Here is a 17,442-nt window from a genome sequence, read left to right on the forward strand (position 1 = left end):
AGCAAAGATGTCCCTCTGAGCCATCACAGATGGAGGTGAGAAAAGACTGTAACACTTGTTCATTTTATTTCTGTAGACTCAGGGAGGAGGATGGGGAGGGAAAGGGAGTGGGGCCCAGACAGTCTGGTGGAGAGTAAACTTTCCTTGGGATGCTTGAGATTCCTTGTGTACACACACCCATTAACACTTGCCATCAACCCAGCAAGGTGGAACAGGGTGTGAATAGGACCCTGTCCTGTCAGACAAGGGAGAAAAATATCCCCGGTGGATCTGAGGGAGATGCTTTAGAGGTGACTTACTCTCACTTAGATAATGGCATTTAGAGTTTCTGGGTACAGATAAATTTCAAAAAAAAGTCCAATATTCATATCACCATAGTACCTTTCTAAGGCCAACTCAAAGGTCACAAAAATCAAGTTCTCTTATAGGGACAGAAAGGGGGAAGTTGTGCTGGGTTACATATGCCCATATCTTAACCTAATCCTTGTTTGATTTGAAAGCAAGTAGTCTTTACGCAATCTTGCGTATTGCTTTTAAAACTAGCATTGTTGTTGTTGTTTATTTGGTCAGTCGCTTCCAACTCTTCATGACTTCATGGACCAGCCCACGCCAGAGCTTCCTGTTGGCCGTCGCCACCCCCAGCTCCCCCAAGGTCGAGTCCGTCACCTCCAGAATATCATCCATCCATCTTGCCCTTGGTCGGCCCCTCTTCCTTTTGCCTTCCACTTTCCCTAGCATCAGCATCTTCTCCAGGGTATCCCGTCTTCTCATGATGTGGCCAGAGTACTTCAGTTTTGCCTTTCATATCATTCCCTCAAGTGAGCAGTCTGGCTTTATTTCCTGGAGTATGGACTGTTTGATCTTCTTGTAGTCCAAGGCACTCTCAGAATCTTCCTCTAGCACCACAGTTCAAAAGCATCTATCTTCTTTCGCTCAGCCTTCCTTATGGTCTAGCTCTCACAGCCATAGGTTACTATGGGGAATACCATTGCTTTCACTATGCGGACCTTTGTTGTCAGTGTGAGGTCTCTGCTCTTAACTATTTTATCAAGATTTGTCATTGCTCTCCTCCCAAGAAGTAAACGTCTTCTGATTTTCTGGCTGCAGTCAGCGTCTGCAGTAATCTTTGCGCCTAGAAAGACAAAGTCTGTCACTGCCTCCATGTTTTCTCCCTCTATTTGCCAGTTATCAATCAAGCTGATTGCCATAATCTTGGTTTTTTTGAGGTTTAACTGCAACCCAGCTTTTGCACTTTCTTCTTTCACCTTTGTCATAAGGTTCCTCAGCTCCTCCTCGCTTTCAGCCATCAAAGTGGTATCATCTGCATATCTGAGATTGTTAATGTTTCTTCCAGCGATTTTAACTCCAGCCTTGGCTTCATCAAGCCCAGCACATCGCATGATGTGTTCTGCGTACAGGTTGAATAGGTAGGATGAGAGTATACAACCCTGCCGTACTCCTTTCCCAATCTTAAACCAGTCCGTTGTTCCGTGGTCTGTTCTTACCGTTGCTACTTGGTCGTTATACAGATTCCTCAGGAGGCAGACAAGATGACTTGGTATCCCCATACCATCAAGAACTTGCCACAATTTGTTATGATCCACACAGTCAAAGGCTTTAGAATAGTCAATAAAACAGAAATAGATGTTTTTATGAAACTCCCTGGCTTTCTCCATTATCCAGCGGATATTGGCAATTTGGTCTCTAGTTCCTCTGCCTTTTCGAAACCCAGCTTGTATATCTGGCAATTCTCGTTCCATGAATTGCTGGAGTCTACCTTGCAAGATCTTGAGCATTACCTTACTGGCATGTGAAATCAGTGCCACTGTTCAATAGTTTCAACATTCTTTGGTGCTTCCCTTTTTTGGTATGGGGATATAAGTTGATTTTTTCCAATCTGTTGGCCATTGTTGTGTTTTCCAAATTTGCTGGCATATGGCATGCATCACCTTGACAGCATCATCTTGCAAGATTTTAAACAGTTCAGCTGCTGCCTTGTTATTAACAATGCTTCTTAAGGCCCACTCAACCTCACTCTTCAGGATGTCTGGCTCTAGCTCACTGACCACACTGTCAAATCTATCCCCGATATTATTATCCTTCCTATACAGATCTTCCGTATATTCTTGCCACCTTTTCTTGATCTCTTCTGCTTCTGTTAGGTCCTTGCCATCTTTCTTTTTGATCATACCCATTTTTGCCTGGAATTTACCTCCGATGTTTCTAATTTTCTGGAAGAGGTCTCTTGTCCTTCCTATTCTATTATCTTCTTCTGCTTCTGCGCATTGCTTGTTTAAAAATAATTCCTTATCTCTTCTGGCTAACCTCTGGAATTTTGCATTTAATTGGCCATATCTCCCCCTATCACTGTTGCCTTTTGCTTTCCTTCTTTCTTGGGCTGCTTCCAGTGTCTCAGCAGACAGCCATCTTGCCTTCTTGGTTTTCTTTTTCTTTGGGACGTTTTTTGTTGCCACCTCCTGAACAATGTTGTGAACTTCTGTCCACAATTCTTCCGGGACCCTATCTACTAAATCTAGTCCCTTAAATCTATTCTTCACCTCCACTGCATATTCATTAGGAATATTAGTGAGTTCATATCTAACTGATCTGTGGGTCTCCCCTATTCTCTTTAGTCTGATTCTAAATTGTGAAATAAGAAGTTCGTGATCTGAACTACAGTCAGCTCCAGGTCTTGTTTTTACCAACTGCATAGATGTCCGTCACCTTTGGCTACAAAGGATGTAGTCAATCTGATTTCGGTGTCGACCATCTGGTGAAGTCCATGTATAAAGTCGTCTCTTAGGTTGTTGGAAGAGAGTGTTTGTTATGCACAGTGAGTTGTCTTGGCAAAATTCTATCAGCCTATGTCCCACTTCATTTTGTTCTCCCAGACCATGCTTGCCTGTAATTCCAGGTGTCCTTTGACTACCCATTCCAGTCTCCTGTAATGAAAATAACATCTTTTTTTGGCATACTATCCAGTAGGTGCTGCAGATCCTCATAGAACTGATCTACTTCTGCTTCTTCAGCATCTGTGGATGGGGCATATATTTGGATCATTGTGATGTTAAATGGCTTACCCTGAATTCGAATTGAGATCATTCTGTCAATTTTTGGATTGTATCCAAGCACTGCTTTAGCCACTTTATTATTAATTATGAAGGCTACTCCATTTCTTCTGTGGTCCTCTTGTCCGCAGTAGTAGATCTGGTGGTCAATTGACGTGAAGTGGCCCATTCAAGTCCATTTCAGTTCACTGACACCCAAAATGTCTATATTTAATCTTGACATCTCCCCAGTAACCACATCCAATTTGCCCTGGCTCATAGATCTTACATTCCAGGTTCCTATGGTGTGTTGATCTTTAGAACATCAGATTCGTTGTTCACCACCAGCACCATCGGCTGCTAGCCGTCCTTTCGGCTTTGAGCTAGCTGCGTCATCATATCTGGGGCTAGTTGAACTTATCCTCGGTTCCTCCCCAGTAGCATTTTGACCATCTTCCGACCTGGGAGTCCCATCTTCCGATGGTATACTGACATATCTCTAGTTGTACTGATCCATTTAGTTTTCACGGCAAGAATACTGGGGTGGGTTGCCGTTTCCTTCCCCAGGGATCGTATTTAGTCTGACCTCTCTGCCATGACCTTCCCGTCTTGGGTGTCCCTTCACGGTTTAGCTCATGGCGTCATTGAGGTGCTCAAGCTCCAGCACCATGACAAGGTAACAATCTCCTTTGCTGGAGAAAACTAGCATATAGTATATATCCATGTGTGTGGCTTGCTAGAATCAGATTCACTTATTTCTCCCCAAATGCCCTGTATAGATGCACTGCTGAGGATCAGAATCAACAGGATTATCCCAGTACATGCACAGATGCTACAGCTTGGGAAAACACTATAGTTCATACCAGAAGGTTGTTATAGCAGAGAGGTGTGTGATGTGAATTCAGGGGAACAGAGCAGCTTGTGACTTAATTCACACAATGCCAATTAGTTCCCACTGCTTACAGGTGGAAATAATGCAAAACTATTAATCACCACCTTTTTCACAATGCTTTCCCACTTTTTGCAGGTATGACTATCCTTATCAGGGCACCGCTGTTTGGGGGGTTCCTGTCCTTCCAGTATCAGAAGAAATCTCAAGGCAATTTGTTGGCTTTAGAGCAGTTTAGAACACATTGGGTTGTTATACTGCACATAGAGTGTCTGGAGGAAACATGAGAACCCCATTCCTGTAAGCAGCCTTCCCCAACCTGTTGTCCACGATGGACTACAATTCCTGACATTCTTGACCATTGGCCATGCTTATGGGAACTGAAGTTTAAAGGGCACCAGACTGGGGAAGGCAGCTGTAAAGCGTGTGTATTGGCAGGTAGGGAGTCAGTGCTGTTTAGTTAAAGAGAAATAATTTTAAAATTAACATGGAAAATGTAAGATTTTCATAGAGCTAAAACAGGAAGAAGGAAGTAGCTTGCCATCCAGCAGTGACTCACCAAGTGTTGTTGTTCAGTCGTTAAGTCGTGTCCGACTCTTCGTGACCCCATGGACCATAGCACGCCAGGCCTTCCTGTCCTGCACTCTCTCCTGGAATGTGCTCAAGTCCATACCCATTGCATCGGTGATGCTATCTAGACATCTCAGCCTCTGTCATCCCCTTCTCCTTTTGCCTTCAATCTTTCCCAGCATCAGGGTCTTTTCCAGAGAGTTTTCTCTTCGCATTAAGTGGCCAAAATATTGGAGCTTCAGCTTCAGTATCTGTCCTTCCAAGGAGCACTCAGGGTTGATTTCCTTTAGGATGGACTGATTTGACCTCCTTGCAGTCCAGGGGACTCGTAAGAGTCTTCTCCAGCACCACAGTTCGAAAGCATCAATTCTTCGGTGCTCAGCCTTCCTTATAGTCCAGCTCTCACAGCCATACATTACTACTGGGAAAACCATAGCTTTGATTATATGAACCTTTGTCCGGAAGGTGATGTCTCTGCTTCATACTATGCTGTCTAGGTGTGCCATAGCTTTCCTCCCAAGGAGCAAGCGTCTTTTAATTTCATGGCTACAGCCACTGTCTACGGTGATCTTGGAGCCCAAGAAAGTAAAATCTGTCACTGCTTCCATTTCTTCCCCTTCTATATGCCAGGAAGTGATGGGGCCAGATGCCATGATCTTAGTTTTTTTAATGTTGAGTTTCAAACCAGCTTTTGCACTCTCCTCTTTCACCCTCAACAAGAGGCTCTTGAGATCCTCTTCGCTTTCTGCCATTAGGGTGGTATCGTCTGCGTATGTGAGGTTGTTGATAATTCTCCCGGCAATCTTAATTCCGACCTGTGATTCATCCAACCCGGCATTTCTCATGATGTACTCTGCATATAAATTAAATAAGCAGGGCGACAATATACAGCCTTGTTATACTCCTTTCCCAATTTTGAACCAATCGTTGTTCCATGTCCGGTTCTTACTGTAACTTCTTGACCCTCGTATAGGTTTCTCAGGAGACAGGTAAGGTGGTCTGGTACTTCCATCTCTTTAAGAATTTGCCACAGTTTGTTGTGATCCACACAATCAAAGGCTTTAGCATAGTCAATGAAGCAGAAATAGACGTTTTTCTGGAATTCTCTTGGGATTCCTGGAAACAATCCTGGAGAGATGGGGCTTAGTCTAATGCCGCAAGATACCCTTATGTTCTTAAGCTAGAGTACATGCTGCAGTTCATTTTACATGGCTGACTTATGAACTATTAAGATAGTGAATCCCTGTGTATTTTTGGGTCCTTGATCCCTTTCTATACAGTCTACAAATCTCTTGAGAAGAAGGTACCAGTATTTGACTTTCAGACTGTTGATAATCCCTTGTTTCATAGCTGGAAATCTAGAAGGTGAACAAGAAGAATACAAGTTTGACAGTCTTTAAGTTTTTTACCTCTGGGTGATCAGGGAAAGGGCCCACAAAAAAATGACTTTATGCTCCTGTATTTGAAACCTCTTGTCAAGCTTGCTCACCCATTGTTCAAACACCTCTGAAGTCATCCATGACATAACATTTGCCTGGTATTCCACAGGCAGTGACATTATACCCCAAAAGCAGTGAGGAGGTTTGTTTTTTCCAATAACAAGCAAAAGAAGTTTTGTACCAACCACTAGAATTATTCTTTCCTTGTTTAATTCACCCACAGAGCATGCCTCTCATTTAAATGCAAAAGTATGACTAAGTTACATCTGATAAAACAATCCTGTCTCTTTCATGTTAATTATATTGCTTGGCTGGTAAACCCCTAAATGGTAAGGAAAAATATTTTGATGCCAAACAGCTGTTGCATCCAATGTAGTAACAGCGATCATAGTAGCAGTGATAGCTACTACAGGCTGAGATCTGAATGCTAATCCATACCTTGATTTAAAATGATCTAGCCAGCCATTTACTGCATTTAAAATCACTATGTCCAAGTTTTTGTGCAAAATTATTAGCTTTGAAGTGCAGCATTGGTCCATTTACTGGTATAGTCGAACACTGAACCATTCTGCACCACTTCACCAGTGCCTCTTCTAGATCGCTATAAAATGCAGTCTGTAACCTTTTTCTTTTAGGGTCACATGGCAAAGGTTCAAAGGCTTCTAAAACTTCTTCATAATGGAAAACAAGGAAATTTGTAATGCCATATTTTTCTGCAATATCTGTCTTCTTACCATTTTCAATTGCAGCTATTATGGCAATTTTGTCCTTGATTGATAGACTTTTCTTCTTTCTTATTACAGGTGAAGGTGAGGGAACGTCTGAAGACTCCGCCATGCTGCACCCAGAACTCCCTTGAATGCATATGCATTTGTCTGTCACCTTGCTATCATCAACTGCTTTAATTAGATTGGCTTTCAAATCAGTATCCTGATGTCATGCTTAAATAAATGTCACAGTGCTGGACTGGCAATGTCATGAATATATTTTTGCATGTCATGAGCGCACAGAAATAATCTCTTCCAGCATTGTTGCCTAATAAGAATCATTCTAGAAATTTAAATTAATCTCGAGCATGTAATTTAGGAACGTTTCTGTACCCTATCAAAATGAAATCTATATGAAAATCTCTTCAATAATGGTGTTTTATTTGGGGGGTTCTGCTGATTGAGTCTTCTATTTGTTACATTAGCTCTCTTTTAAAATGTATCTCTGACACTCCACACTTGAGTTGGTCTGTCTAACAGTGTGACCCTATCCTGCTGGACAAGAATACGATCATGCCTAAACCTTCTTTTGACAGCAGAACACAAGATCCTGAAGTGGAGTACATTACAACACTTCCTCTGATGTCAATAGGGAGCCCAGACTGACCATCTCCCCCAAGCCATACTGGAGACATAGCTGCTAAATACAGATTTAAAGTAATATCTGTTTTGGATTGGATTCCATGGGTGGAAGCCAATCCAAAACTGATATTACTTTAAATCTGTATCTAGCAGATATATCTTCTTTCCATTGTTACTCTAGAGTAGACACAGCGAGCCCAATACAGATTGGGACCCTAGCGTGGGAGGGGGTACAGAGGGATTTTAAGGTCTGAATTGGGCCCCCTGCACTTACTCCAGAATAAAAATGGGGGGGAAACAGTGGGGATCCTGTAGCCCGCCAGATATTTTGGACTACAATTCCCACCAGCCCCTGCCGGCATGGCAATGATCAGGGTTGACAGGAGTTGTAGTCCCAAACATCTGGAAGGCACCAGGTCAGAAAAGGATGCTCTAGGCCAGGGCTGGGCAGACTTCAGCTTGCAGGATATTCTTTGTCACTAACAAGAGTCTAGTGCAAAATGGTGGTTCAGGCATATGGAGACATGCCAAGAATTGGGGAACAGAGTGCCTCTGAACGTGTGCTTAGCCCAGGAAGCTTTGATCAGTGCTAGAAGCCTTTCACACAAGAATCCACTCTTGGGTTTCCGCCCACCCCTTCGCCCTGGACCAGTGTTCTTTTCCCGCAAGCTAATTTAGGGATGGGAAGCTTTCAGTTGTTGTTGTGAGGCAACTGGGAGTCAGAAACCCTTGCCAATCTCCTGCAAATCAGCCAGAGATCTACCATAGATCCCGATCAACCCTCTGCTCACCCACGTAGGCCATACAAATGTATGCCCAAATAACAGTGTTAGGGCGCAATCTTATGCCTGTTTAGACCGAAAAAGTCCTACAATTGCCAGCCACCATGGCTGGCCGGGGAACGCCGGGAGTTGCAGGGCTTTTTTCTGTCTAAGCATGCATAGGATCGCGCTGTTCCCCTTTTACGGTGAGACAAGACTTGTTTCGCTGCAACCGACTTGACACAGCGGCTGCTCCTAATGGAAAAAGGAAAGCCTTACGGCCAGACCTCACTTCCTCCTGGCATTGGAACGCCGCCATATGCGGGCGGGATCGTCACGCAAAACGAGCGGGCCGCTTCACCCTTGAAGCTCCGTGGTGCCCTGTCCCGTTTCTCTGCCCTGGTTGCCTCACACACACCGTACTTCAATCCGGAGATGTCTCTAACTTTTCCTGAGTCTACGTTTGGATCTCTTTGGCAGGGACAAGGACGGCGGGTGCGGGAAGGAGGGCCCGGATGCTGCTACCATGGTTACAGCTACGTTGCAGCGACAGCGTGTCACCCATATCAGAATGGTTTTCCTGGGGTGGGGGGAGGGGACAAGACTATAGAGTAGCAAAGTGACGCTCTGCTTCCGGCCAGGCAGTTCCGGTTGGTACCGGAGTTGTGGGTGGGGGGGAAAGGGGGGGAAAGTATAAAGGCAACTGGCGCGAGCGGAGCTTTTTGAAGGGGGGAGGGCTACTTTGAGGTGGAGCAGCAGGCGGCTGTCGAGCTGAAGGCAAGTGAGGGAAGGAGGAGGAGGAGGAGGAGGAGGAGGAGGAGGAGGAGGTGGTGGTGGTGGTGGTGGTGGTGGTGGTGGTGGTGGTGGTGGTGGTGGTGGTGGTGTCGTCAGCCGCTGGTGTCAGCTTTGGGGGGGGGGGGAGTTGCGACGGCGGCGAGCTGCCGTCTGCGTCGGGGCCGGTATGAGGCGCTTGGTTTCTCTCCCCAAACCCCGTCTCGTTTTCTCCCTCCGTGCCGGCGACGCTTGCCGGCCTGCGCTGCCGCTCCCGTTAGACCGCTTCGGCCCGCCGTCTACGCAGGCAAGCCGGTGCCTTGGCCCTGTCGTCTGCTATCGCCCCAAAGCCGGAGCCAGACCTCGTATGAACGAGAGGGGTGACGCTTTTCTCTCCCTCCCCCCTCCTTCTCCGAGCGGAGTTTCGGCCTCCTCAGCTGCAGCCTGCCTGACAAGGAAGCAGCTCAACAGGTGCTGCTCTTCCTGGCGGTGACGAGATGAAGAGGAGAGGTTTGTTCCACCTCGTCAATGCTTGCCTGCCTGCAGCTGTTAAAACAGCTGGGAACCCTGCCAGGAAGAGGCAATCCTGGTGCGCACCCGGATTCGTAGTCTTTATCTTGAGGCAGGTGCGGCACTGACGGTGTAGCGTGCATTGGGAACAGGCGGAAGTACACTGCCCAGCGAAGGAATCTAAGTGTGCACATTTAAACACACCTTCCTTTTCTTCCCATTTGCATTTTCTGAGAGTAGTTTATTCCTTTAGGTGCGTGGTGTTCAAATCCTTGAGCCAGATTTTTAAAGGTGAAGCTGATGATGTTTTGCTTTTTACTCAGTAATCATTTCCTGGAGAAAGACTTTGCTTCTTTCCTTCCTGCTTCCCAAGCTCCATGACCACAAGCCGTTACCAGTATTGGTTATAAATGGATTTTTTAAATCAGTAACTCTTCTGTGCTATAAAGGTAGCTTTCTTCATTCATTGGCAAATGAAACTTGTAGTTTAGTGTCATCTGGGTTTTAAAGGTTGAATAATTATACTTGACAGTGAAGCTATTCCTAAACACCACTACAATGATTTGTTTTCTCTTAACCCTCTCAGTGGTTGAAGCTGATAACCAGGCTTGACTATGTAGGCTGGTTATGTGTTTGTTGTGGTTGTTGTGTCATGGGGAAATGTATGTCGTGGTGTTTGCTGGTGAGATGCAAAAAAGGGGGCTGTTGCATAGGTGCAGAATGTGCCTGTGGTCTCCTGGTACTACAGCCTTCCTCTAGCTTGGGCACCCAGTCAGTTGTATATGTATACTGTCAACTTTTGCTGGGGTCATATGGTTTTCTAGATTAATACATTGCTAGAATCTTGGTGAATTTTTCAAGGATATGCTATATTCCCCCATAATTTTATGAGGAGAACATAAAGGAACAGAAACATTGCACAATAAGGGATGCAAAAAAGTTTTTTGAGGACCATACTGCTAATAACATCAAGACAAACAGTAAAGAGTTGATTAAATAAATCAGCAGCAGGAAACTAGCTAGGGAGGCCGTCAGACTGTTGGATGACAATGGGGTTAAAGGAGTACTAAAGGAGAAGTCTGCTAGAGGCTTGGGGAGGGGAATCCTCCTGTTATATCTTGTTAATGAGTAGAGATAATAGGAGGTTCCCCCTTAGCATGCTGCTCACAATCCTGCTTTGCCTGCACCACACCTTCCCACATTGGGAAGGACACTCCAGCCTCAGCTGGGATAGCTTTGCCCACATTGTAAACTTTCAGGGATGACACGGTGTGGGTGAAGCAGCCATGGTGGCGGAAAACAGTGAAGTCAAAGGGTATGACTGTGCCTGTAATGTCATCTGGGCCACTGAGGGGTGAGGAGGGTTAGTATGCATTGTGTGGAGAAACTGAATAGGGAGACGTTTTTATCCCTCTTGTAATACAAGAACTCAGGGTCATCCTATGAAGCTGAATGAGGGAAGATTCAGGACAGATAAAAGGAAGAACTTCTTCACATAGCACGTAACGTATGGAATTTGCAACCAAGCAATGTAGTGATGGCCACTAACTCGGATGGCCTTAAAAAGAGATTAGACAAATTCATGGAGGATAAGGCTATCAGTGGCTACTAGTCATGATGGCCATACATTACCTCCAGTATTGGCGGTATCATGCATCTGTATTCCAGTTGCTGGGGAACAAGAGCGGGAGGGTGTTATTGCACTTATGTGCTGCCTGTGGGCTTCCCACAGGCAGCTGGTTGGCCACTAAGTGAACGAAGTGCGGGATGAGATTGGCCTTTGGTCTGATTTAGCATGGCTCTTACATTCTAATTAACATAAACCATGAAAAACTAGGAGCAAAGCAGAAACAGCGGAAGTACATCAAAACCATCATTTGGGGGGAACAAAATTAATCCAAACCGTTGGTCCATCTAAATAAGACAGTCTTTCACCATCTTGCAAAAGACTGAAAAGGAGGAGGCTATATAGGCTACCTGATGGAGTTCCCCAACATCCATAGGATGACCTGTCACATGTACCTGCCAATTGCACCTCAGATGATGATGATGATAATGGTGATAGGATGTGGTCCAGAGCTGCCCCAGCAGATCTCCAGGGCAGCAGGATCATTTGGAAGTAGGTGTTTAAGTATCTTGGACTCAAGCTGTTCAGGACTTTAAACATAATGACCAACACTCTTCAGAGTGTCTTTTTGCACTCTTCAGGAAATGCTGTGGATTGTAACAGGCAATGCGTAAAGGCGAATACTATGTTCTGCCAAAACTCTCTGAATAAAGTAGGATTGTGGTTGTTCCTTGATAGTAGGATGTAATCACTACTGCACATTGTCTAGTACTATTAATAATTATAAGCCATTTGTATCAACCCTTCCTCAGGGTGGCATACATGAGTGTTACCTCATTGCATCCTTACTGCAGTCTTATAAGGTAGGTTAGGGTCAGAGGAAATATGTATCTCTGTTTGAATGTACCACTAAGCTGTGATTTTATGTCAGGAGTGCAGAAGCGAAGGCCTGCGAGCCTAATCTGGCCTGCGGAGGCTTTTGCTACTTCCATGGGCCCCACCCCCTTGGACCTACAAGCGTTGCATCCTCCACAAGCCCTGCCCTTACAGGGACGGGGGAGGATGTGGGGAGATGAATCCCTGCTGTTATCTTCAATCACTGAATAGAAATAACAGCGTGGATTCCCCTGTGCTTCTGGTTTGATGTGTGCAGGCTTTCTGGTCAGGGAAGCCCTACATGCAGCAAAGCCAAGCTGGCAGAGCCCCCATCCCTCCTCCATCACCTGCCCCACCTCCTCCTTGATGGGAGAAGGGATGAGGTGGGTGAAGCAAGCAGAGGCCCCCATGCCTCCATCGAACGACCAGGAAAGGCTGTGAACAGTGAAGCCTGGTCCCTGGCCCAAGCACAAAGTGGAGGATCCACCTGCCCTTTGACCAGGGAGCAAATGATGTCAGGTTAGTGTGGCCATGCCCATCTGTAGACATATGGCCCACGGATGAGTGGGTGGGGTCATACGGCCCTCCACTTGATTTCAGTTCTGCACCCTTGTTTTATGTTGAACATAGTTAGTTGATCTTGCCATGAATTGTCTTGCAGATGAATGAACAAATCACAGCTTGTTTTCCTTCTTTCTGGCTTATTTCTCTCCTGTTATTTTTGCCAGCCTTCAAAGTGGTTTCTTTTCAGGTTGCTTGTGCCGAGTGCCTGTTTCAGAGCAGACAGTGGTGCAAACAAGCCAGGTATAAGCCTTGGTTCTACAGTTAGGGCCAGAAATATCGGAACAAGGATAACTGTTTTGAAAGTTGGCCTCTGTTCACCACCACATTGAAGTTGAAAGGAAACACACCCAGATGGGAGCGAAGTCAGGACTTTCAGCTATAATTCAAGGGGCTTGACAAAAGTGGGGCACTAACCATTCAGGAAGGAGAGCCAGTGGCATACACACACACCCATCGTTGGTGGCTCATAAGTAATGGAATGAATGGCTGACAAGCAGCTGCATGGCCAGGTGTGGCCTGTTTCCTGGGTACCCCATGATCAAGCCAGCAGACAAAAGGCCTGGAGGTGGTTCTGAGTATTACATTTGCATTTGGTAGCTGTTCACTGGAACTCCCATCATGAGGTCCAAAGAGGTGTCCATGCGAGTGAAGGAGGCCATCATTAGGCTGAGGAAACAAAATAAACCCATCAGAGATAGCAAAAACATTGGGAGTGGCCAATACAACAGTGTGGAACATCCTGAAAAGAAGGCATTAACTGGCAAGCTCAGCAACAGCAAAAGGCCTGGAAGACCACGGAAGACAACTAAAGGGGATGACTGCAGAGTTCTGCTCATGGTGAAGAGGAACCCTTTCACAACATCTAGCCAGGTCAAGAACGCTCTTGCGGAGGTGGGCATGTCATTGTCAACATCTACATTCAAGAGACGGCTTTATGAATGTAAATAGAGGCTTCACAACAAGGTGCAAACCACTGGTAATGCTCAAGAACAGAAAGGCCAGATTAGCCTTTGCCAGCAAACACCTAAAAAAGCCTGCCCAGTTCTGGAATAAGATCTTTAGAGTGATGAAACCAAGATTAACTTGTACCAGAATGATGGGAATAGAAAAGTATGGAGAAGGGAAGAAACAGCTCATGATCCAAAGCATACCACATCATCTATCAAACATGGTGGAGGCAGTGTTATGGCATGGGCATGTATGGCTGCCAATGGAACCAAGTCACTGGTGTTTATTGATGACCTGACTGCTGATAAAAGCAGCAGGATGAATTCTGAAGTGACCTGGCTATACTTTCTGCTCAGATTCAGCCGAATCCTGCCAAACTGATAGGACGCCGCTTCATATTGCAGATGGATAATGACCCCAAACATACAGCAAAAGCTACCCAAGAGTTTCTCCAGGCAAAGAAGTGGGATGTTCTTCAATGGCCAAGTCAGTCACCTGATCTCAGCCCAACAGAGCATGCTTTTCACTTACTGAAGACAAGACTGAGGGCAGAAAGACCCACAAACAAGTAGCAGCTGAAGGCAGCTGCAGTGAAGGCCTGGCAAAGCATCTCGAGGGAGGAAACTCAGCAGTTGGTCATGTCCATGAGTTCCAGACTTCAGGCAGTCATTGACTGCAAAGGATTTTCATCCAGGTATTAAAGGCGATCCTTAAGTTTGAAATGATGTTTTGTTCCATTACTTATTAAACAAATCATTAAGTTTCTAATGATGTTTGTTCCATTACTTATGAGCCCCTAACGATGGGTGTGTGTGTATGCCACTGGCTGTCCTTCCTGAATGGTTAGTGCCCCACTTTTGTCAACCCCCTTGAATTACAGCTGAAAGTCCTGACTTCGCTCCCATCTGGGTGTGTTTCCTTTCATCTTCAATGTGGTGGTATGCAGAGGCCAACTGCCAAACAGTTATCCTTGTTCCAATCGTTCTGGCTCTGACTGTAGGTTCAGACATTACGACAAGATATGGTTTAAACAAGACACACTTCATAAGCCAGCAACAATCCATGGTTTCAGTTTGTGGTTTATAGCTGGTTAACAAACCATTATTTGTTTGCAGGGATGGGTTTGGACACAACAAGCCATATTTCAACAAACCACACCATGGCTTGGTGTTCTCTGTGAACCAAGCTAGTGTCTTGTCCCATTGTCCCAAGCCAGTTAGTGATCTTCCCTAAAGAAACTAGTAAAAGATATGAATTGGACAAAGGAAATCAAGAATTGTAATATTAAAAGAAGCCTTTTTCATCTGTGTGACTTTAAAATAAATAACTTACACTACTAAAATATAATGAAAAAGTGAGGCAAACTAGTGTAAAGAGGAAGTAATGGGGTATACGTTCTGCCTCCTATAAAATAAGATTCACTAGGACTGTTAAAGAAATGCTGGGGGTTTTATAGCGTATGTGTAACCAGATTATCATGCTTCATAGTAATGCGTAGTTTTCAAATTTCTGGTGAAAATAAGAGCTGGAATCTTTGCAGTCTAGTCAATTGTGGTCACAGGACCAACACTGTTGGCTGAGTTTCTAAGCACTGAGTCCTGCTCCACAGCGATACAGTGTCCTCCTTTTGTACTCACTGCCAAGGAAGTGTGTGTGGATTAAGAGGAAGGAGTGATAGGTAGGTTGTTTATACCAAACCCTCTCATCCAACCTTTCTGGGGTAAGTGACTAAATTGCATGCTTTCTTCAAATTTGCAGTAGCAATAGGTCAGTTGTGCTCCTATAAGACCTTGAACTGAAGAGACCTGGCTGCTGCATTGCATGCCCTGAATGGAAACTTACTGGTGGCTGCTTGAACTGTCATCTGTTGGTGTGACACAATATCTCTAAGCTGACAATGTGCTAGAAAATTTCTATCTACTCCTCCAACTCCGCACAGTATTCCACTATAAGATGTAGCCTAGTGTCATTTTTAAAGAGATACTTCCATACAATTTTACTCATGTAGTGGAATAATACTACATGCTTTCACTGCTGGTTGCCAGATTTACGTTTCTGGTTACAGCTGTTGACCATATTTGTGGATCCCTGTTCTTGGCAAGTCAGATATGCACAGGATCGTGAAAAACCACAATCACTGTGAAACATAGTAATTTGCAATGCAACTTTGCTTAACTTCCTGAGTACTAGGAGGCGCAGAGGCTACTAGTAACTACTTCCTCAGTGACTTGGAACACATTGTCACTCATTTATGAGACTAGATCATTTGTTTAATGTTAGTGTTAATGCAAGCTGGTAATGTCACCTTTACACATACATTCATATCTGTAACTAGGCTACCACAAGTAAAGGTCCTGTGCAAAGGACAGTTGTAATGTATGTGGATATCTTGTGATGACCCTGCTGAAAGATAAAGCCTCAGTCTAGAACATTGCAGTCTAGTGTTCACAGAAGCAGGTATGATGAGGTATTGACAATCGGACACTGTCAACACAAATTGATCCTTGGGTTTCAAATATATATCCTAATTTTACTCTTGTGGATGCACAAGACACAAACTGAGGTTCCAATAATATGAATTGTCACCAAGGTTCTGTGTACCCTGATATATATTTAAATCGCTTCAGTGGACACATTCTGAATTATCTGAATAAGGGAAAGCAAGCAAAGAGGTAGGAGATTAGAGAAGTCTAGCTGGCCAGTGCAAATGGTCAAAGCTTTCAGCAGTAGATGCAGAGGGTAAATGGCAAGTATAGTGGGAAACATGGCAGGACTTTTGCTGGTCTAGATATCAGAGGAGAAGGGAAGAGGGTGTTGTACGTTGAAATAATACTTTTGTGTAGCACTTCCAAGTGTTCAGAGTTGTTTTGCCAATAGGCGACAGTTCTTTTTGGAATTTCAGAGGTAATGAACACACAAGTGGGTGAAGGAAAGAAGTTGATTTTGCTAAAATAGGCTAATAAAGCAAGAAATTACAAGGCAAGATTAATATGCTTATGCCCCTCTAGCTACTGGGAGTCCCTTCCAGCAGTGAGCGAATCTGGCTGGTTGGTACACAGCACTTTCACGATTAATCAAGACTCTGCATTGGGAAGGTCCTAGCAAGCCCCTTGATTCCTCCTATTCTGGACATGGTCCCATGACTTCATACATTCTACATTCTTGTAGACTAGAAAACAACCAGCCTCAACAATTAGCAGGCAGGCAACCTGACACAGATAGCTCCCATCTCTGCACTCAGCTGGCCTTGAGGTCTTACCAAAAGGCATTATCTACCAGCCTCAAGCACAGCATCAACAGCCTTAGCCCTGGGAACCAGCATAGCTACCCCATCAGTTCAACAAATAGGCCCAATGGCACTCTAGACATGGGCAAGAGAACAATTGTGATGCACCATTAGCTCCTGGATGTACAATAGTCTTCCACATTTCCACTATAAAAGTGCTTCATATGCATTATCTAGTTATAATCCTTAGAAGAACTCTAAGGATTTCTGATAGTGATAGAAAAATGTAGGGTACATTCTGTGTGCATGTCCTATTTAGGTCGCCCAGAAGAAACTGTAGGGCTTATAAGGGTTTACAGAGAAGACGATGTGGGTGTTCTTGTAAAGAAGTGCATGGCTCTTAACTCTCTCATAAAGAAACTAACATGGAGTTAAGGACAAAGAGCCCTGACCCCTCTATTAGCCCACTGCGAGAGATTGACTGGACCATATTTGAAACCGTTTTTCTTTTATGTGCTGATATTAACTTCCTTTTTAGAGGGTGGGTTTATATAGCTTTAGAACTGGTAGTGTCTTAAGAGTTATAACAACTTTATGCAGTGCTCTTTATTTTTGCTAATATAAGTTAGCAAGATGTAGCCCAGTGTAATGTAATCCATGTGGTTCAGTTTCGCTATCTTTTATGTACAGCATGTTATCTTGCGTTCCAGGTAACATGGGACTGTGTGATGGAAACACTCGTAATTGGATTCATTATAAATAAAAGATTCAGAATTAGTTAAATGATTGTAGTGGTGATATTCTTCTGCATCTACAAAATACACACTTGACTGTTGAAAACATTTTACTTTTCTGCTCCTTAATTCTGTGCACTTAAGGCATTTAAAGTCTGAGTATTTAGACCTAGCAATGTTCTAGGTCTCTT

At 44.5% G+C, this 17,442-nt stretch overlaps 1 protein-coding gene across 9 annotated transcripts in view; it reads left to right on the forward strand.

Annotated features, from left to right (window-relative positions):
- Positions 1 to 8,670: 8,670 nt before the first annotated feature.
- The window catches only part of ARFIP1 (ARF interacting protein 1), a 64,363-nt gene continuing 55,591 nt past the window's right edge, over positions 8,671 to 17,442 (forward strand). For 4 of the 9 annotated variants that reach the window (XM_084856276.1, XM_084856282.1, XM_084856280.1 and 1 more), the window contains exon 1: positions 8,709 to 8,832. Coding sequence is in view for 3 of the 9 variants with exons in the window: in XM_084856279.1 (XP_084712405.1) it covers positions 9,324 to 9,336 (13 nt within the window). In the remaining 6 variants the exon portion in view is untranslated. The other 5 variants (XM_084856284.1, XM_084856277.1, XM_084856279.1 and 2 more) reach the window with 5 other exon arrangements.

The sequence above is a fragment of the Heloderma suspectum genome, chromosome 5 (assembly GCF_057233095.1).
Source record: "Heloderma suspectum isolate Gila_16-S chromosome 5, 16-S_ref, whole genome shotgun sequence".
In the NCBI taxonomy this organism is placed as follows: domain Eukaryota; kingdom Metazoa; phylum Chordata; class Lepidosauria; order Squamata; family Helodermatidae; genus Heloderma; species Heloderma suspectum.